Source organism: Cervus canadensis, chromosome 25 (assembly GCF_019320065.1).
Source record: "Cervus canadensis isolate Bull #8, Minnesota chromosome 25, ASM1932006v1, whole genome shotgun sequence".
NCBI classification, from domain to species: Eukaryota; Metazoa; Chordata; class Mammalia; order Artiodactyla; family Cervidae; genus Cervus; species Cervus canadensis.
This window is the reverse complement of record NC_057410.1, coordinates 25,810,180-25,831,219: the sequence shown is the minus strand read 5'-3', so window position 1 is coordinate 25,831,219 and position 21,040 is coordinate 25,810,180. Positions and strand designations below refer to the sequence as shown.

The window sequence follows — 21,040 nt, the reverse complement described above, 5'->3', positions numbered from 1 at the left end:
ATTTCAACCCTTTGCTCTTATAATTCTTATTGATGCTCAAATTATCCCATCTTTGGCCAGGAGAAGCCTCTTTAGCCCCTGAGTCCTTCTGAATGATACTGCAGTAGTCATCTTTGATAGTTCCTTTGCTTTCTGGCATAACATTATGTTCCAGGTTGATTTTGTACATTTCCTGGGCCGACCTCTAAGCACCATCTTTCCAAAGAGCTCTGCTTCCTTTTACTGACACATGAGAGAGACCACATCTGGGCGTTAGTATAATAATTGCCTTTCAACTAGCCTCTTCCCCATTCTACTCTGTAGCCACCTGAAATACGCAAAAACCACTATAATATTTTAAAGTAATTAGCCTCCAACTAATAAAAATAAACGAGAAAAAAAAAAAATTCCAACCACTCCCTCCCTCAAAGCTCTTCAGTGCTTTCAGCTGCCCTCAGGACAGGGCCAGAGCCTTAGCACCCAAAGGCAGGCCCTAAGTTAGTTCACTTCCTCCTCCTCATGTCCTCCTGGTCCTCTCAAAATGTACAACCCAGCCATTGCAGCTCCCAGTGCACCCCATGCTGAATCACACTCCCGTGCATTTTCTCCTACTAATCTCTTGACCTGAAAAGGCCCATTCCCAGTACTGCCCATCTTAACCTCTGACTCGATCTTCGAGATCTCACCTTTGCTCACATATCATCTCCTACACACTTTTCCCTGAATCAGGGCACAGGGCTCTCTCTCTTGTCCCATGGCCCTGCATTTCCACATAAGAACTTCATGTCGGCATGTGGCTTCCTGCGCTGCTCCACTGTGGTGACTGAATAGCAGTAAGTGCCTTATCCATCTTTACCCCCAGCATGGAGCCTGTTACCTGGTGCCAAGTGGACGCCCTGATTCCCTGCCTGGTCAGGAGACTGTCTCCTGTCCCAACAGACATCTTTCCACTTCTGATGTCCACCAAGACTTTCCCCACTCTAATTCAGTCTGCAGGCCTGCTAGGCCCGGAATGAGTAGCTATGTCACCTCTTAAAATTTTAACTTGTGACTGGTGGGCAGGTTGGGAGGCTAAAATAAAAGGGAGCTCACTGCCCTGCTCTGGTTACAAAGATAGGGGGTGGGGAACTATCCCTTGAAGCCCCTCCCATTTCCTGCTCCACCTCAGCCAGGACTCAGACAAAGAGGGAGCTTTTTCCAAAGAGGGTGACGAGCAGAGGGCGAGCGAGCCAAAATGGAGCAAGTGGAATGCATATTTTGGCTTTTAATGGCATACATGAACACTATGAAGACGAGGATTTTTATATTTTCACTGATTTCTAGCATCAAGAACAGAGCCTGGCCCAGTGGGCGACCATGAATACTTGCACAATGAGTGGGTTGTGACGCTGTGCTGAGCTGTGTCTGACTCTGGAACGCCATGGACTGCAGTCCACCAGGCTCCTCTGTCCATGGGGATTCTCCAGGCAAGAACACTGGAGTGGGTTGCCATGCTCTCCTCCAGGGGATCTTCCCAACCTAGGGATCAAATCCAGGCCTCCCGCATTGCAGGTGGATTCTTTACCGTCTGAGCCACCATGGAAACCCTTTTTCCAGTATGCATCCTCAAACTTCAAAGCTTGGCTGTATACTGGAACCAGCTATACATGCTGCTGCCATAAACTCCCTACAATAAAGGCTGGGTGGAAGAGGACAAGAAAAAGGCCTGGGCTGTGTATGGAACAGAGAATATTCCCAACATTTGTGGCAAGCCGGGTCTACAAGAATGGGAGGCCTAAGTGGGGGTCTCTTTGTTTTTATTGATACCTAGAGCAGAAACTTAACCCTGTCCCACTCCCAGCCCTAAGAACAAGAAGTCGACAGCACCTCAAACTCAGCTGTAGCCTTGAATTCCACACACACACACCAGAAAAGGTTAAGGAATTTTCTTTATTTTTTACAAATTAAGACTATGTAATTTCATATATTTCTGAATCAAAAACACCTTTGTCTTCACAGTATGAGTTAGAGAATGCAGCCTGAGCTGAAAACCAAGGAACTAGAAAAGAAAGTGATAACTACAGTGATTACTGTATTAAAAACCTGTTAGGTATTTTCTTTAAAAGTAGTTTTTTATATCTTGTCATTCTTGGCACTGTTTCTAAAGAAAAACTCCTTTAATCCCAAGCAAAAAAGCACAAGAGGTGGAGTTTGGCTTCAGAAGATTTAACAGATTCTCAGGCCTAGCAGAGAATCAATAAATTTATGGAGAGTTGCTAGTGGGGGGTTGATAGGAAGGAAATCCCTTCTGGTAAATTCTCAACTGACAGGCTGGGGACAGCAGCTCAGAGAGCAGTATCCTCTGCAGAAGCAAGCCATTCTTCCGGGTGGCATGCCACTCCAGGAACCACACGGCCTGCCAACACAACTGTCTCATGGGGTATGGTGATGTGGTACGCTGTGAGCCAGCAGCCACTGGGTCAAACTGTATACTGGTTGTGAACAGGGAAAGCCAAAAATGGTGTCCTACGAGGAATGAGTTTTAGATGGCTCCAGCCCTCCTTAGGCTGAAGCTCTGTGAACAGCCAGAGACACCACCACTCCCAAGGCTGCCTGCCGTTCTGTGCCAGCTGACTGTGGCCGCTCTCGGGGAGGAGCTGGTGACCCCCGTTAGTACGGCCCCCTACACTTCCAAACACAAAGTTGCAGGAAATCAGAGGTTTGGTCGCCCGGCCGCTGCCTAAAGGCAGCTGCAGATTTCTAGAAACCGGTGAATAGACCAAAACCTAAAAGTGCATCTGTAAAATGGACATTTATCGACTGCCCCTAATCTCTGGCCTGACACTACTTATTAGTGCTCAGTTTGGATAAGACAAAAATGCACCTACGGACTGTTCTGAACACGGCCTCCGGAGTCATCACAGCTGGTTCCCCTGGTCTAAACAAAGATGCAGTTAGTGGAGATTTTGCTCTCTCCTGCCTCAAGCGGGTCCTTATCTGGGTTTGTCTGGCAGGATTAGTTACAATCACCCTAGAGGCTCAACCATGCCCCTTTCTTATCCTTCCTCTCCTGGAATCCTTAATCATAGTCACCTAATAGAGGCCACTCGGTAATTAAGATAGTGATCAAAAAAAAAAGACTGGGACAGTTTGAATTTTCTGTATCTTGCCATACATAATCAGCCTTTCATAAATGCCTGACAAGAATTTCCCTTTGTACTGAAATCCTCCCACCCCATGGATGGAAAGCAGGCAGATTCCCTGAGGATCAGATAAGGGATTGGGAAGGGAACACACAAAAATCCACATTCCTTTTGTGATAGCAAGGCAGAAAGGTGTGTTTGCCAGACCAGCGGTGACTCGGGCAGCTCAGAGGAAGCTCAGCATCCACCAGAAGAGGCTTTTCGTTTTCCTTGTAGGGGCTGACAGCTTAGATACAATAAGCCCAAGTAACAATGGGACCAGCAATCTTTCCAGTGGAAAACACACTGCCTAGTCCCACAGGAACTGTGCACAAACCAAACACCGCTGAGGAAGGAAGGGCCGAGGCGTCTTTACCAGTCTGGGTCCACTTGGTGAAGCTTGACCGGAGAGCGGACTCTTGGAGTTTGCCTTTGCTGCAGACCCCGCTCCTTATCACGGTGGGCTGGCTGCTTGAGCAGAGGAAGAGGCTAGGCATGGGGGCTGTCAGAAAACGGGGGCGGGGAAAAACCCCAGGAATACGAAGCCAAACTCCAAACTATATTCTAATCAGTTTTTTGGATCAAAAAATTCAAAATAGAGAAAACCACAAAGTACAAAAGCTTTTCTGATGCTTTTCATTATCACAGAACACGCCACCTGTAATGTGTGCAAAGAGGAAATGAGGGGCTGAGGGAGAGGAAGTCAAACTGGGGAAGGCTGGATGGCTGCTTCACTTCTTCTTCTTCTTATCCTAGAAATGGAGGAAAACGACCTAATTAACTTCTGGTGTTGACAGTTAAGCTAAAACTCTTGGGTGAGCCAACAGCTGACTGACTTTGATTAGGTACAGTAAGACGGAAGGAGAGAAGCTACTTTAGTGTAGGAGGAGCTAAAGCTTAACCGTCTTCTGCTGGTGGTCCCCCAAATTGCCAGACTTGACAAGGATAAAGGCTACACACTTGCTCCCGCTTCTACCCCATGTGAAGCTAGGTACGCTGCCTGACCACTCCTGGCTACTCACAACCGTGACAGCTCAGATCCCAACCATCAAAAGCTGCAGACTGGCAGTCTATCCTAAAAGAACTAACTGAGAGGCCAAGACCAACTTTCCATTAGGCCTGAGACGGAAACATAAATCCTGGGCATAAGCCAACGTTCAAAATGATCCAGTCCAGCCAAACTCTTCACTGCACTGGGGTGGAGGCCCAGTGTATAATTACATGAAAGAAAGGCGAGTTGTTTGGACTAAAACTAAGAGACCTGCTTCGTGCTCGGTCCATTCGTGGCACAGACGAGACAGAAGACCACAAACTTCATGCAGTTATGAGCATCCACCACTACTGCACTGTCACTTGTTCCATTTTAAGTTCTGTAAAGAAAGGCTTGCGCTTTCAGCTGTTCCCCTACTACTGGAGTGGACAATGTTCGCCCCTCACTAACCCTACATACAATTCCTCTCTTGGAAAAAAAAAAATTAGACCAACAAATGGATAAAACTGGCCTATTTCTGAAATAAAGATAAAAAAAAGCTGGCTGTCAATATTATCCAAATCCTCTAGGATATGTCTTTTTGAGTCAAAGCTATCTTTACAGCCTTTAAATTCTTCATATATAGTAACTGTTTCTTGCTGCCAATGAAGCTCTTTTCCTTCTGATACTAATCTTGGGGAGACATTTTCTAAAAAAAAAAAAAAGAATTTACTTGTTCCTTTTTATCCAACAGCTAACGACTTCTAGTTTAACTCATATTCAGCAGCCTGCCTTACAAGTACCCTGGACCCACAAACTGTGTGAACACGTTCTCAGGTTTGAAGGACACACGGATGCTGAGCTCAGGAGCCAGTCCTTCCTCTTCGGGTGGTGCTAACCTTCTCACTCATAGCCAGGATCATCATGAGCTTTCTGAAGAGAGTTACAAAATCTAAGAAGAGGTCAACGCAGTGCCTGAAAGAGAAGAACCAGGTTACAAACTGCACTTCCCACTTGTCTTTATCCACAAGCCCACAAAGGTACAGGACATAAAAACCTCACCCCAACCCCAACAGTCAACCTCACCAGCACCCTACCACCAACTAAGTAAAACTCTATTGTCTGAGACCCTCTTTAACTCTGTGAAGCCATGGAGCACAGAAAAAAGAAAATTTAGACTGTAGAGGTTTAAGTCTGAACCCTGAACTACCTAGTTGAGACTATGAGAGGATTACATTAAAAAAAAAAAAATTATATACATATCTTCTTCTCATTGTTAATGGTTTAAAGACTACAATAGTATAAAGAGTAAAACATGGAAGATTCCTCTCCCTCTCGTCTGCCTAGGGGTAACCACTATTCAAAGTCTATTCAAAGTAAGGATAATTAAATACCTATCAATAGTCTAACTTTAAAAATCTGATGTCTTTCAGGAACTGAGAAAGACAATGCTTTCTGATGCATAATTCCAAAACCCTGGATATTCCATCATGTATACCCCTGTAGGTTGGCCACATAAGTCAGCCAGTGCCACCCGGTCCACTCTTATTCCTACCAATGTGCCAAGAAAGGTGAGTCAGACAAAAGATCATCCCAGAGATTCAGAAAAGAGCCGTTGAAGAGTAGCCGCCTCCTCCATACTTATTAAAGACTATTTTCACACTCACCAGATATAATCTTTATCTCCATTTTCAGCCTTTTCAATAATGAGTTGAGTATCAAAAAGGACAAAGCCACACATGACCACCAGCCCCAAATACAGGTTTGCCTGGCAAAAGAAGAATGAGATGTTACCATGTGGTAGACATTGCAGAGAAAAAGTCATACCTCTCTCTGGTCCTTGGTCACTTCAAAGTACATCAAACACTAACCCTACAGACATCAACATTCATGGAAATTGAAGCCCACAACGAAGACTGTATTACCTTCCCAAGCACAATTCTGCACTTATTTTTTTTTTTTAAGTCACTGAAAGAGCTTCAGTCATTTTAACAAGAAGCCACTCCTGGACTGGTTTTATTTATTTATTTTTTTGGACTGGTTTTAGAAAAATGACTTCTGAGCAAACCATCTTCTCCACTGCAATGCCCAACCCCTGTTCAGTCTGTACTTTGACCTGCAGCAGAAGGCTCCACTCTGGGAGGGTGATTGGGGAGGCCTCAAGAGCACTGCTCCATGAAAACAGAGTTTTGGAGGATTCTATCCTGGTTTTCGGGGATTAAGCAAGAGAAAGAAACACAAGGTAAATGGGAACTGGAAAGTTATACGCAAATCTTACCTGGAAAAGCCAAACAGATCCGAAGAAAAGGTTCCCCAGGGAAGACAAGAGCATCAGGCTCATGGCCGACATCAAGATACCTGGAAGGGAAGACAAAAAGCTACCTTGAGAAAAGCTAACACAAACTTCAGCAATCTCATTAAAGCCATTCTTTACTTTCCCCCCAAAAACAAAGGCTTTCATTCTCAACCCAACAGTTACAAGTTGGGAGGGAGGGAAAGGGTCCCAGGGAGAATTTTGGCTAAAGCAGAAACCCTCTTCCTGTTTTCCAGCCCATACATACCTCCTAGAAAGAGGTAGCTACGGCGCCTGGCATAGAGTGCACTCAGGGTAAAGCAGGTGAAGATCATTGCTGTGCCCATGAAGGCAGTGGGAAGGATGCTGTTAAAGGAAAAGACCGTTACATCAAGGGCTACAGGTATATAACCTTTGTTTAGAAGGTATCTTCATTAAGGTAGAAAGACCTAAGACACTACTAACATAGTTACCTGGGGTTGATGGCAATGCACAAGTCCAGAGCAGGGCCCAGGCCAACTCCTAGAAAACAAAAAGCCCCAGAACACAGCATAAACACCAATTCTTGAAGGATTAATCAATAGCATGGGCACGCCTACAGTCCTAGAAAACAAAACATGTGGACCAAGATAATTCAGTCTCCCTCCCTTCCATCCTCAACTGTTTTCCAGAGAACGTATACTTGACTGAGCTATTTATGGACAGAGCTGCAATACCAAGTCCTTGGCTGAAAATCATGGATGACCCAGAAGAACAGAGATTAGGGAAAATGAAGCAGGCATTTCAAACAATGTCAAGTAAACTGTAAGGCTGAAAAACTCTGAAGAGCAGTGATGTGAGACTGTAATGTGGGCCAGATTGGGAATCAGAATAGAAGAAAAGGATAAAGAGCAAAGTGGTGAAAAGTGGCCAACAACCTGTAGTCATGCAGACTGACTCCCTGTGTAGCAGAAAAGGCCAGACCGGTTAAGCCAGACCGGTTCTGCAGGTGGACACTTGCCAATAGGAGGGAAACCCGTCCCAGCTCCAACACTTTCTCTGCTCTGGCCATGCCCTCTCCTTCTGCTCATCCCACCTCTTTAACACTTTCAAAAACCAGCTTTTCCTGATCTAAAAATCTGATCTCTAAATCCCTTCCTTTCTGCAATTTCTTCAACACTGTATAGATTAGACACACTCAGGACAAGTTGTATTAACCCAAATGTTGCTCTGCGAGTATTTTTACTATGTAGCTTGAACTGTTTTCCTTAATGATTGTTCTAGAAGAGCTGTGCTTGTACTTCTTTTCTTGAGAATCAGCAAAGTGCCCGTAGGATGAATCTCGACATATGGCTTTAATGAACTGTCTGCAAGATTCAGAACAGATGCTCCTACGAAAGTTGTCAGCATTGAGTCCTTAATTAAGTCAGATTCTCAGGCCGCTGTTTAGTCCCATGTCCGCTGTTAACAAGCTATGCTACCTAAGCTCTTAAACTTCATTCATTCAAGCACACAAATGCTTATTTTTGGGATACAAAAGTAGAAATCACAGTCACGAGTCACAAACAGCTTACCCTCTGGATGGGGGAGCAAGATGCACTTATATGAAATAAGAAAGTAATACAAGGCATACTCAAATACAAGATAGAATAATACAGTGTGCCCGTTGGGGTGCATCAGAATACATACATATCTCGGGCCTTGGTCTAAAGATACTAAAATACAGTATCCCTCCCTCAAAATCAGAGCCATCCCAAACATACCTGTAAGGAAGGCAAATCCAGCCAGAAGTCCCAGTCTTTTTTGCTCAGTTTCATGGCTGTGAGGTGTTGCCATCAGCCAAATCATCAACCCCAAAGAGCCCAAGGCAGACAGCAGGCCAGCCTGTCAGATCCAGAGTCAATAATTAGATACTTGAAAGTATCAAATTTATCTTGCGGGAGACTTTACTGGGTTAAAATATTCACCTGAACTTCCTAATATTTGATCCTAACCTGGAGGCAGTGGAAAAGGCAGTGAAGGCAGAGGAGAAAAACCAAAAGCCTTGTGGGACAGGGTTAGGACCATGATGGATGCTGAAGGCAGTCCATCAACTTATAACTACCCAAGTCAAATTATGAGTCTTGCCCAAGAAATAGAAAAGATGAATCAAAATGACAAGTGCTTAAAGAACATTCCAATCTGCAGAATAAGTAGGAATGACCTCTTTTTGATCCCTTTAAAACATACACACAGAAATATACATAAAGAGAGAGAGAGAGAGAAGAACTGAATGACTGTGTACCCCCCAAAATTCATGTTTAAATCCCAATCCCCAATGTAATGGTATTTGGAGGTGGAGTCTTCAGAAAGTGATTAGGTCGTAAGTGTAGAGCTTTTGTGAAGGGAAATTAATGATCTTATAAAAGATTCCAGAGCTCCTTTGCCCCTTCTACTATGTGAGGACACAGAAGGTGGCCGTTTACACAGGAAGCAAGCCCTCACCACACAACAAATCTGCCAGTGCTTTGATCATGGAATTACCAAACTGTGAGAAATGTTTCTTGTTTAAGCCACTCAATTTATGGTTTTCTGTTATAGCAGCCTGAATGAACTGAGACAGAGTAAGAACCAATATGTTAAGAATTATTTTAGGGTGATGGGATTACAGGGTTTTATATTTCTTTCTTATAACGAATCTGTTTTCTCTATGGTGAACATGCATTAGTTTAAGAGAAAAAAAATTTTTTTAAAGCAAATGGGAAAAGTAACAGGCAATAGAGACAGAGAAAAATCATTAAAGATGTATGCAGACACTGAAGTTCCTTCCTTCTTTTAAAGGTAGAGTTGATCCTCAGTGTTCACACTAGTTATGTTCTGCACAGTCACTGTGAGCAAGGAATCAGTGATACCCAACAAATGCTCCTGGAGGAAATAAAGGTTTAAGTTCTTTAGAGCATCTTGTCAACGTTTTTATCAACTGGCCTAAATAAAATACAAAACCTTACTGAATGTGTGTTTTCTGGTTAAAGACACTTGGGTATGTAGTAGTGACTCTTTTACACAGAACTTGTGCTTGGCGGCACTGTAATTCATGCCTGAATAAAGCTTATCTGACATACGTATTTTCTCTAGAAGGCACATCACAGTATTGCATTGAGCAATACCAGACGTTATGCCTGGGGCCATTTTAAACATCAAAATCACCAAGAAAAATGATAAAAATGCAAAAAATGTGGCACTACATAGACTATGAAAAGGACACTTGTTGAGACAGTATGAGAGCTTGAAAGAAGGCAGTGTTGCTTTGTTCAACCTCAGCCAGAACATGGTGCATTCGACAACTCGAATTTTTTGCCACTCCGTACATGGCTGCGAAAGTCCACAAAAGCACCACAAGGACTGATTTTAGAGTTACAAATGAATCTTGACAAGTAGGTGAATTCACAAATATGGAATCCACAAATAATGAGGATGACTGTGTTTCACTTAAAAAAGCCAACACGACTAGAAACCAAAAGGGCCACTGTCGCCTAAAAGGTACAATGTTTTGGTCTAAACTCGAAGGATCAAAGCTCTATCTTTGAGTGTCCAAAGTAGTTTTTCACACAGCTTCTGCCAGGAGATGCCTGAGTGCTGGGGTGTCTGAGCATGCCACTTCCCAGCTGTGGCAAATGCCAACACAAGTACATCTCCATATTTACACTAAAAAGGACAACTCCAAAAGGGACCAGTCTTGGTTAGTGAGCCTCAAACTTCCTGGTTATTCCTCAACTGTTCCTCTTATTGCTGCTAGCCAAACTCAAACTCTCCCTCAACAAAGGAAAATGAATGTTGTATCATAGAATAAAATGGACCAAGTCCTTAAAGGTCTCAACCCTGTCTCTCCTGGAAATTAAACATACAATCAGTGTTTTGTATCCAAGTACTCCAGTCATTCAGGCAAAAAGAGGAAGAATGGAAGAACAGATAAAAAGGTTACTGTGCAAAGTCACCCCAGCATGCACGTCAAGTCTCTACTCAGTGGGTGGGGGCCTCCTACGTCAGCAGCTCAGCCCTCAGTGTCAGGGTCAAGACATCCTGTTTTCAGTATCTAGGGAGGGCATAACTGCCAGAAAAAGTAAATGGCTCTGCATGTCCTGATTTATGACTGGTTTTGGCTGGGCTTTCCTGATAGCTCAGTTAGTAAGACCCTTGTTCGATTCCTGGGTTGCGAAGATCTGCTGGAGAAGGGATAGGCTACCCACTCCAGTATTCTTGGGCTTCCCTTGTGGCTCAGCTGGTAATGACTCCACCTGCCATACGGGAGACCTGGGTTCAATCCCTGGATTGGGAAGACCCCCTGCAAAAGGGAAAAGCTACCCACTCCAGTATTCTGGCCTGGAGAATTCCATGGACTGTCTAGTCCTTGGGGTCTACAAAGTGTCGGACATGACCGAGTGATTTTCACTTTCACTTGTCTGGGTGCAGATCCCAAAATACTGAAAAGGACTAAGGAGAGACACAGGCTTGTACCACCCTGCTGAGCTAGTTTCTTCCTAATGCAATTTATGCCACAGCAACTAGAGGAGAAAACTGCTCTTACCTGAATGAAATGGGTGACCACATGGACATAAGCCCCCGCAGCCGCCACAAACATACAGAGGGCAAAACTGGCATAAACCTTCTTCAGGTGCTGCTGTGTCGAGGGGGTTCTAGGAAAGAAGGTTAATAATGGCCATCACTCCAGGACCAATCTATTTTCTAAGCTAAGGATAATTTCCCTTCTTCTCAGGGAATATATGACAGTTTTAATACAATAAAGAAAAAATAGAAAATCTTAAATTCTGAGGAAGGCCCCAAAGCCCAGAATTAACAATCAGTACCCAAACTGTAATAACTAACTGGCTTTCCAGTGACCACACAGCAGCCCTTAAGAGTTTGGATGCTTTTATCAGATCCTCTGGACTCTAGCAAAGTTAATGTTAGTTCATACATGCAAGTTAATACACCAGGAAAAGGAAAAGAAAAAAGATAAAAAAGGAAACGTAAAAGGAAGCACAGTCAAGGTCAAAGCACTTACATGTGGGAAAATTTAAAGAGTGCATCAAAGTTGATCTTCCGATCAAATATATTCATGATGCTACTGTCTGTGGGACACAGCCTCCGCTCTGTGGAATCAAGGATATAAGAAAAGTTATCTGAAAGACACAGGGACACACAACATAACAAACAACTTTCTTTTAATTTTTTTAAAATTTATTTACTTTTTACTAAAGGATAATTGCTTTACGGAATTTTGTTGTTTTCTGTCAAACGTCAACATGAATCAGCCATAGGTATTTGTTATGAAAAACAGCAACATACGACTTTGGAAAAATGAAAGTTATCTGAAAATCCCACTGCCCTAACACCACCATTTTCATTTTTACATATTTCCTTCTAGAATACATTCACAATCATATGCAACCAATTTAAAGGGGACAAACTCATCTTGTGCCCACACTGTTTCATTACCAGCAATCGATTTCCATTTTTTCAGCAGGTAACTTGCCCCTTTAAAAGACATTTTGTTTCTTTGAGAAACAAAGAAGGAAACTTTTTTTAAGTTACAATCCCCAAACTGACTTCCTGAGGAATCCTGGGCCATCCTCAAGAGTTCACATGCACTGCTACCATTTGTTTCCTGAGGTTCTCTCTCACAAATGAAAACAACTACAATGACTGGTTTGCTTCCTCTGATTTCCTCTTTCCTTTCTTACCAGCATCCCTACTCACCTTAATAACAGTCAGATTTGTTCTTAAGGATGGATACAATGAGAAGCTCAAGAACCTACTAAAGCCATTCCCCTCACCTCTAAGTCACGGGACCCTGGCCCTCTTGATCGAGATGGTGCAATAATTGCAGGCTGTTGCACAGCCAACCACAGCCTTCCATAACCATGATGAATACGCCCTCTAGAGAACACACTTACAGGATGGCAGAGTCCAGTATCTGGAAAGTGTCTTTGTTTAAAGCTTCCATTAAGTGCCCTAATGACATCCCTAGACAGAACTTGCAACAGCACTGAAGCAAGCTTCGTACTTGTAACAAAGCTAGACTGCCACTTGCTTCTAATTTCAAGAGTTAAAGGTGGGGATGGGGAGGGGGGTTAAATCCTCAAATACCCTGGAGGTTGTTAGTCAGAAAGGGGCAACATTCTGTAACTAGACCCCAATGAGTGGAAATTGTGGAAGGGGAGAATGGCAGTTTGCTCTTTGGCATTTTCCAGGAGGCACTGACTATCTCTCTTAAAACTGCTGATGGAAAAACCAAAGTCATCAAAGGTTGTTAACATAGGGAAGGAGGTGTCAAATAAGAATTTCTCCATGATTTAGTGTCTTGTGATTTAAAATCATTAAAAAATTAATTAAATAAAACTAGTTTTCTACCATTACTATCAACTCTAAATTCTTTTAAATCAACTCTAAAATTTAAGTGAAATACGTAATTATCAAAGCTTCTAAATGCAAAGGTAAACAGCAATTGTAGTAGCAATTTTATGGGGAAAATGCAATAAAGTAAACATTTAATAAATATGACAAGGTGTATATGACAACTTCAGAACTGTTAAAATCAGAGGGGAGAAAAGTTAGGACTTAGAATCAAGGAAACATGACGGTTTCCTCTTGGTCTGTTCCAAATAGACACTAACATACAGACAAGTAATGAGTTAAAACTGTTCTTACAAGTTTTGCCAGAAAGACTAAACATACCAGTTTTCAATGTTAGCCTTAACCACCTGTGCTCAGAAGCTGTAGAGAAAAGATACCTACATTCAATGGTTCCTGTGCAAACTCAGCTGAACAAGATTAAATTGCATTCATAACTCAAAAATAGCTCCCATACCAAAAGTATTTTCAGTCCCAGGAACAGTCAGTTCTCAGCTCAGCTTGAAGTATTCAAAACCATTAACCAAGTAAACTCAGTTAACATTCTAGAGTGCCCCCACAGTTAAGTGAAAACTTTTGTTTAAAGTTTTTTTTTTTTTTTTAAGTACAAAGAATTCCCTGGAAGTCTGGTGCGACTCCATGTTTTCACTGCCAAGGACCCAGGTTCAGGCCCTGGTCAGGAAACTAGGATCCTGCAGGCCGAGTGGCTCAATCAAAATAGATAAATAAAATGTAAAAGCATATTAAAATAATTTTTATGTTATGTGTATTTTACCAAATAAAGGAGAAAGGTATACAAGTAACTGAAAAGGTACTCAATAAAGGATTTCTCCTAACATACATTGAAACCCATTACAGAATGGACACCAGCATTGGTTTCTCTCACTCTGAACCCCAACTCACACACAGTTCTACACTCCAATTTGAAACAGGAAGGTGGACAGTGCCTCTGAGACTCATGGGAAATTTGCCTGCACTGCATTTGTAAATGAGAAGTAAATGTTCAAGTGTTAATCATAAACAAATTTAGAGACTCATTTTATGCTTTCATCCTTAGAAAGGCAGAATACCAAAATGTGTCAAAGTTGGTCATGCATACATTGCTAAAGCTTTATTGGAAGTCACTATCTGTGATTTCCCAGGTCAGCCTCTCTGCCAGAGACACCCAAAAAAATTGCATAGTTCTACCAAGAAAAACTTAAGCAAACACATTGTTTTGAGTCGGTATTCATGAGGTCTGCTTTGGTTTGAGGAAGGAAGGGCAGCAGGGGCAGGCAGAGGGAGACAGGAGTCAGATAGTCTTATCAATGAACACCTATGTGTTCTCACATACTGTTAAATCTCCTGTTTTATTCTAAGAATCTTCCTTAACCTGTCCTAAAACATATTATCAATAGACAAGCCTTAAATTAAAAAAAAAAAAATTCTCCTCAATCTTATTCTAACACCTGTTAAGTACAATGCAAATGAAACATGACCAAGTGGCCAAAAGCTATGCAAAACAATCATGCATTCAGCATTCACTAAAAAAAAAAAAATCCTTGCCTTTGAAAAAGAAGTTTGCTGCCTTTTGGAGCCAGCAGAGAAGCTGCCTCAGTGTATACAATTTAAGAACATTAAACCAACAAGTCAAAGAAACATTGGTCACACATTTATTTAAACATCCAGTGTGTGAATTATATGGTTCTTCATTCCTGTTGTAGTAACTCAACCATCTTGAATCCTGTTCCCACACATCCAAAAGGATCTGATTGATACTTAAGAAAAATCTCACATGGTTAAAAAAAAGTGGGGGGGGGGGGGAGTGGAGCAGTAATTTTGATAGCAGTTCTTCCTACTGAATAGCTTGTAGATTCTGTACAACCATGTCCCTGGAACAGTGGTTAACATGGCCAGCTGCTTCTGAACCCTGGCTACTTCCTTCGCTGTATGATGCAGCAAGTTTCTGGCACTTAACCTCACTGTGCTTCAGTTTCCTCTTTTGTAAAATAGTAACACTCAATATCCCCTACTTCATAGGAATGAGGACTAAGTGAAAGAATACAAATAAAGTGCTCAGAGTAGTGCTTCATAGTTAAGACCAGCTTAATATGTTAATCATTGTTGTTACTAGTGTAATTCATTACTCTCATAGCCTCAGTGCATGATTTCCCTTTAAAAAAAAAAAATGTTTAGACTCATTTAACAGATGTTCCAAACACACTCTTCACAGGGCTACAGGTGGTGGCTTTCCCTTTTTAAAGCCTAGTTTTAAGGGAGGTGGGAGGGGGGATCGGGATGGGGGAAAAAAAAAAAAAAAAGAAAGTCTAGTTTTAGAAGACATTTATCTTAGACCTAATTTATATACACTCTGTATTTTACTTAAAAAAAAAAGTATCCAATCATTAATGCACAGCTATATCCTGAAGGCTTAACAGTTACACAATGAGAGAGTAAAATTAAATGGCAGGAGGGGAGAGTCTAGGAAAATTATAAACTGGAACTGAAAGGAACTTGGTTAAGCTTACTACTGATTAAAAGGTTTAAATGGCATGTCTCTCTGCTGGTACATTTACACTGTCTCTCCTGTCCCCCAGGACCACAAAGGTGTTTTGAGACAGCCTAATAACCACTAAGTGATCGTCTGATGTGGAAGAGAATTTGATGAAGTAAATGGTTATTTATTAGCTTGATGTTTTCCTTGCCACCCCTAGGAGACAGGTCAGTTTGGTTTCAGGAAATCCAAGAAATTCTGTCTCGGCTAGGGCTGGGCTTTGATTGTCCTAGATTTGGATTCCAGATGTCCCAGCCCATTCCTTAACTTGGACCAAAATTCCTGGATCAGGTAACACTGCATCTCTTGGAGGCTGCCTCAGAATCTAACAAGTAACTGGAGATGGAATGCCTATTGCCTTCAATAAATTATTTTTTTGCATCAAGCTGACACATTAAATCTCCCTCACTATAAGCACAATTGTTTGACAGACACAATGTCCTAAATACATAATCATCCTCCAGGATAAACCAGCAATCCCTCCCCAATAAAAATCATATTTAGCCCAAGTGAGAGCAGGCATAGATTAGGACAAACGGCACACTGACTCAACCCTCATTCCTAAAGATCTTTTCCCCCCAAGTGTTTTGGATTCCAGTTAATTGTGCAGGAACTTTTCTCACACATTTTGTTGTAATCACTTTAAGAGCCTGCATCTGATTCATCTCACTATCCCCCACACTTAAATCTCCAGAGTAAATCTAGATGCTATCTAATGAAGCGTCGCAACCACACATCAACATTTCCCAGCTGGCTCAGAGAGGAACTTACCTTAAAGGGTCATTCAAGTGGCCCTAAAAGCCAGTCTACAGTTTTTCTCTCCTTGGTTTGAATACTGTTTTTGAAAACAAAAATGTGTATGTGTAATATAAAAGCTACTCCATGCAATTTGGTTAGTAACTCTAGAGGAGAGCAAGGTGGAGTGAAAGACATTTCTACCAGATTCTACACCCAAATTAAAGTAGCAAAGGAAAATTTAGCATGATAATGCATCAAGAGAATATTCAGTGTTTTCTCAGAGGAGACTAATACCCTTGGGTAGTTTATGAAATAAAGTGAAACTCTTCAGGCCAGCAATGGTACCTCCTGAAACAATACCACTGACTGCATTTATATAAAACTTCACAACTTTCAAAGCATTTTATTATGTACATACATTATCCCCTTTGATCATCATACACATGAAGAAAGGACAAGAATGATTAGTACCACTCTGAAGATTAAAAAGTTCAAAAAAGTAACATAATAGCATCACGAGCACTGGATTTGAAGTTACATATTCTATCATATTCTACCACATAACTTTGGGGAAATCACTTTACCTAAGGTCATCTAGACTTCCTCATCTGTGACAGCACGATGATTAACACCTTCCCTACCAAGCTCACTGAATGCCAATGAGAAAAATCTCTGTGAAATTACTGTAAAATGTTAAACACTACAGTGGACATTAAACAGACATTAGTGCTGACAAACATCAGAAAGTTAAACAGTAGAGCCAGGACAGGTTAGGGTAAACTCTAGTGCTCTTTATACTATTACACCCTACAGCAGAAAAGCAAATTTTTCTTAAAGCAGTTTCAGCTGCCGGTCAAGAGAAATTGTAAAACAACTATGACAACAAACATATCCTGATTCCTCTTATACGTTTCTGTATTTTTCAGTATTTCTACAATAAGTATGAACTATACACATATGTCAGGAAAAAACCTGGAAATGGCTGACCAAATATCTGGATTAATTTTACCTTTCCTATTCTTTAGGAGAGTGAGACTTCAGTGGATCACCGGGGGGGGGGGGGGGGCGGAAGGGAGAGAAGAGAGAAAAGAAAGAGGGTACTAAGCCAGGTTTCCACAACAAAATAATGGAAAAGGGAAACACTGAATCCAAGTTACAGACTGCACTTCTCAAGGATTCAACCATTCTGACTCCACTGGAGGAAAATGGCAGAAAATCTAAATGTCAACATACTCTTGAAGCAAGGACAAAAAAAAACATTAGACGAGGAAGAAGAAAACACCGAAGAGAATAAGTCAAATAATTACAGAAAGGTGTTTGCAGAACCCATAAGAAATGTGGTTATGAAACGTTTATCTTTCCTGAACCTAATTCTTAAACTACACATTCAACCAAAAGATAAACTTGAAATAAATAAGTAACTAGAAAAGCCCATTTGCCGCTAACCTTTAACCTTGAAATTCTGTCTATGTTTCAGGCACAGTCAGCTCTTCTGCATGATTACACACTCACAATTGAACTATTGCTGTAACAGAGTCTCAAGTTCAGAAAGGTTTTTGTTGTTGTCTGGTCAATGAAAGGCTGATGAGGCAGGCAATGCAACCTGGGCAGGCACCGGGCTGCAATTCCTCACTTAATAAATACACAAAAATACCACAGCCCCAGCAAGTAGGTCCAAGGGAAAAAAAAAACAAAACACAAAACTGCCCGATGACGCCTTTCCTGAGCGAACTTTTCGAAAGACGCCCACAAAGGCCCAGGAACAGCAAAGCCAAAGCCACCTCACCTGTCCAAAGGTAACCAATCAGATCAGAGCGGGGCTGCCCAGTAGGGCTGGCAAACCAGGCCTAGCCCTGATCTCTCCTCACCTCCCGCCTCTGCTGTTGGCTTCCAAGTAACTAAGGTGCCTCGCGTGTCACAGAAGAGTGTGACATCACCCGCCCCGCCGTGACAGGGCAGCCTGTCGTACCAGGTACTCCCGAGTCCAAGCCCCCGCCCCTCACCCACAGGCGGCCTAGCCAGAGGCTTCCCGTCAGGCCAGCAATCGGTCTGGCGGGGTTGGGACGACCACAAACCCATAAGGTTTCGCTTTCATTCTCCTCCGAAGGAAGGGGTGTGGGGGGGGGTGCGGGGGCGAGGAAACGCGCCCCGAATTCAAGGGATCGAGGCTAGGCCTAGGCAGTTTACACTTGGGCGGAGGAGAAGGAGGGACGCGGCCTGGGCGGGGCAGGAAGGCCAAGAAGGGGACCTACGATAACATTTACGCGCAGAATCCCGCCTCGACGCCGCGCAAAGAACCGGCAACCTCGCCCCCCGCCTCGCCCCTGCTACGGTAGAGTTGCGCATGCGCGATTGTAGTTCCCTCTCTTCCCTCTCCGCCTATCTTTCCGGAGTCCAGCGGCCGAGCAAGGCCCAGTTCCCCCAGGATGCAGTCCGTCCGAAAACGGTGACTACTTCCACTCTTTCTCAGGCAATAACTGCTAACCTTTCCATTTCTGACTCCCAGCCTGCGCACTCCTAGCTTCAGACATACCTTCTAACCCGCCTCTCAGGAGCCCACACGGCTCTTCTAACACCGGATGTGCTTCTGACTCTCCCAGGGTCCGCTCCAGACTCTTTACCTTGCGTCCCCGCCCCTCGAAGGAAGCCCCGCCTCCGCATTCGGCCTAAGGCCAGTCCTCATTGGTTGTTTGTTGCACTTCTGCCCTTCCATTGGTTGTACGTGCATAAACAACGACTACTTACTTCAGAGCTATTTGCTTAACTCCCTTGTCGATCAGGACTCTAGCCGCCAACCAGCGTCGTTGCAAAAGACCTCCGCCTTCTTCCTGCATAGTAAGGAAGGGTCGCGGTTCAAAGCCGCCTCTAGTGGACAAAGAGAAGAGGGCAGGCCCCACCCAAACACGGGGCAACTAATGCAGTCTGCAAAACGCGTGAGGTAGTGCTGCAAAAGTGTCAGGATTCTGGTTTTAGGTTTGTCATGTAATGTTAAAGGGGGAAACAGATTCAGAGAACACATAGAAAAACGCTGTCACAAGGGCCAATTTACCGTGAATCTAGTGAAGCTTAAACTTCAGAACCCCTATGGAGGCTCAGTGAATTCTCTAGGGACGCGAGGAAGCCTTAACAGCCTCAGTCCTGCATCGGACGCACGAGCCCACCCTGAAAGTCCCTCTCTGAGCCTTAGTGGTAGATCTGGGATCGTGGGCGGGGCCAGCGGGCTGCCAAGACCACCTTCCCTGTCCACCTTGCTTCGGGGAGGTGGATATTATTAGTCCGATGGGTGGGAGGGGAACGAGGGTGGCTGTCAGTCCGAGCTGCCCTGTCAGCCCTGAAGAAACTAAGCCATGGGAGATCAAAGGGCTCGAGCTCTCCGAGGACTCCTAAGCAATACTTGCGCAAGGACTTATAGTAAGGAGTTATGAAACTGATTTTTAAAAGTTTCTACATTATCAGTTTTTTCCAAAACCATTTTTTTGCTGATTTATTTTTCTAATATCTCTGTAAAAATAATACAACATGGTCATACGAAGAGGCAAAGAGTATACAGCCAAAAAAAGTAGAAAAAGAAAAAAAGCTTAAAGTGGTTTGCAGGCAAGTTAATAATAATAATGTAATTCTTTTTTTTGGATTCTGTGATGTTTGTGGTTTTGTCATTATTTTAAAATCTGTAATGATTTATTAATATTCTTATTCTAAATAAATATTGACTTTATTACATAATTTTGTATTCTTTTTCTAAAATACAGCCCTACAATTGTAGATGTTTGGGGCTGTACAAAACATAGATCCACCCCTGACCCTCATTTTACAAATAAGGAAACAAGCCCCTGGACATAAAAGGTTCTCGCAAAACAAGGGAAGAAATTTAGATTAAGCATTTCATCAGTGAATATCAAATCAGAATGAAAGATTTAGGAAACTACTTTCTAGAAGGATAGGTTATTTTTTCTTTTTTTTTTCTTTGGCAGCATCTCTCTGATTCAGGGTGGAACTCAGGCCCTGGGCAGTGAAAGCATGGAATCCTAACTGCTGGACTGACAGGGAATTCCCTAGAAGGGTAGAATGGTTATCTTTTTTCATAAAGAATACAAATGGGCAGGGTATGATTCTTGGAACACAAATTCAGATATGCAATAACATTTTATTTTTTGTAGTGCTACCTAATGTTTGCTCTGAAACTTTTTCCATCAGAGTGGAAAAAATATATTTTACCAGTCTTCCTTGAGATTTCTGTCCCTATCCCACCCTAATTTCTGTCACTTTTCTGGGGCTAAAGTGCTTAGGAACAGGGCCTATGTGGTTCCTGGTCTTCGATTTACACGGGTTGCTGCAGAAGTTTTTACATTTGTACCGGTGTCCTTTCAGGTATAGCAGTAGCTATTTCCTTGCCATACTTAAGGCACAAGAAACTGTTTGTCAAGCTAATACTGAATTATCCACCTAGAACAAGAGGTTGCTAAGAATTTGGCCTGAATGGTGTTTACTGACATAGGTTACTCATTCATTGAAGACATAGATTATTCACTCCATTTCTGGTTCAGGGTCTTTCAAGAGGTTGCAATCAGATGTCAACAAAGGATGCAGTCATCCAAAGGACTGACTGAAGCTAGAGGAATTACTTCCAAGGTACGGCTGACAGTTTGGTGCTGGCTGTTGGTAGGAGGCCTTAGAAACTCTCCAAGTGGGTTCCTTCTTAGGGCTGTTTGACTATCCTCACAGCTTGAGGCCTGGCTTTTTCCAGAAAGAGCAATCCCAGAAGCAGAGACAACTAGATGGAAGCCTTTTTTACAACTTATCCTCCCAGTTGCATAGCAATCACTTCCTTATAATAATACCCTTATTTCCAGAGCCCTGTCCCAAGTCTTGTGCCTCAGAGGGCCTCATGCTTTGGAGGGCCTTCCTAGAAATTTTCTAAGTCTTCCTCATGTGCCTGGGACCAATCTGGGCCAGTTATGCCATCAAGGTTCAGCCCAGATCGGGTCCTGCTGAGCTCT

General features: G+C 42.8%; 2 protein-coding genes and 1 long non-coding RNA gene across 3 annotated transcripts in view; 1 reads left to right on the top strand and 2 right to left on the bottom strand.

The window, feature by feature from the left end:
- Positions 1 to 21,040, bottom strand: part of LOC122427692 (tubulin alpha-1C chain) — a 1,128,437-nt gene that overhangs the window by 688,361 nt on the left and 419,036 nt on the right. The window lies entirely within an intron of this gene.
- Positions 1,890 to 18,697, bottom strand: TMBIM6 (transmembrane BAX inhibitor motif containing 6). The gene is made up of 10 exons (XM_043447383.1): positions 18,577 to 18,697; positions 11,424 to 11,511; positions 10,947 to 11,055; positions 8,146 to 8,266; positions 6,877 to 6,925; positions 6,672 to 6,769; positions 6,389 to 6,468; positions 5,778 to 5,878; positions 5,010 to 5,085; positions 1,890 to 3,892 (listed from the first exon to the last, which is right to left on the bottom strand). The coding sequence occupies exons 2-10, from the start codon at positions 11,477 to 11,479 to the stop codon at positions 3,872 to 3,874; spliced, it is 711 nt and encodes a 236-aa protein (XP_043303318.1). The 5' UTR covers positions 11,480 to 11,511; positions 18,577 to 18,697; the 3' UTR covers positions 1,890 to 3,871.
- The window catches only part of LOC122427715, a 17,605-nt gene continuing 14,400 nt past the window's right edge, over positions 17,836 to 21,040 (top strand). The window contains exon 1 of the long non-coding RNA XR_006265521.1: positions 17,836 to 18,015. This is a non-coding gene — a long non-coding RNA (uncharacterized LOC122427715). The remainder of the gene's footprint in view (positions 18,016 to 21,040) is intronic.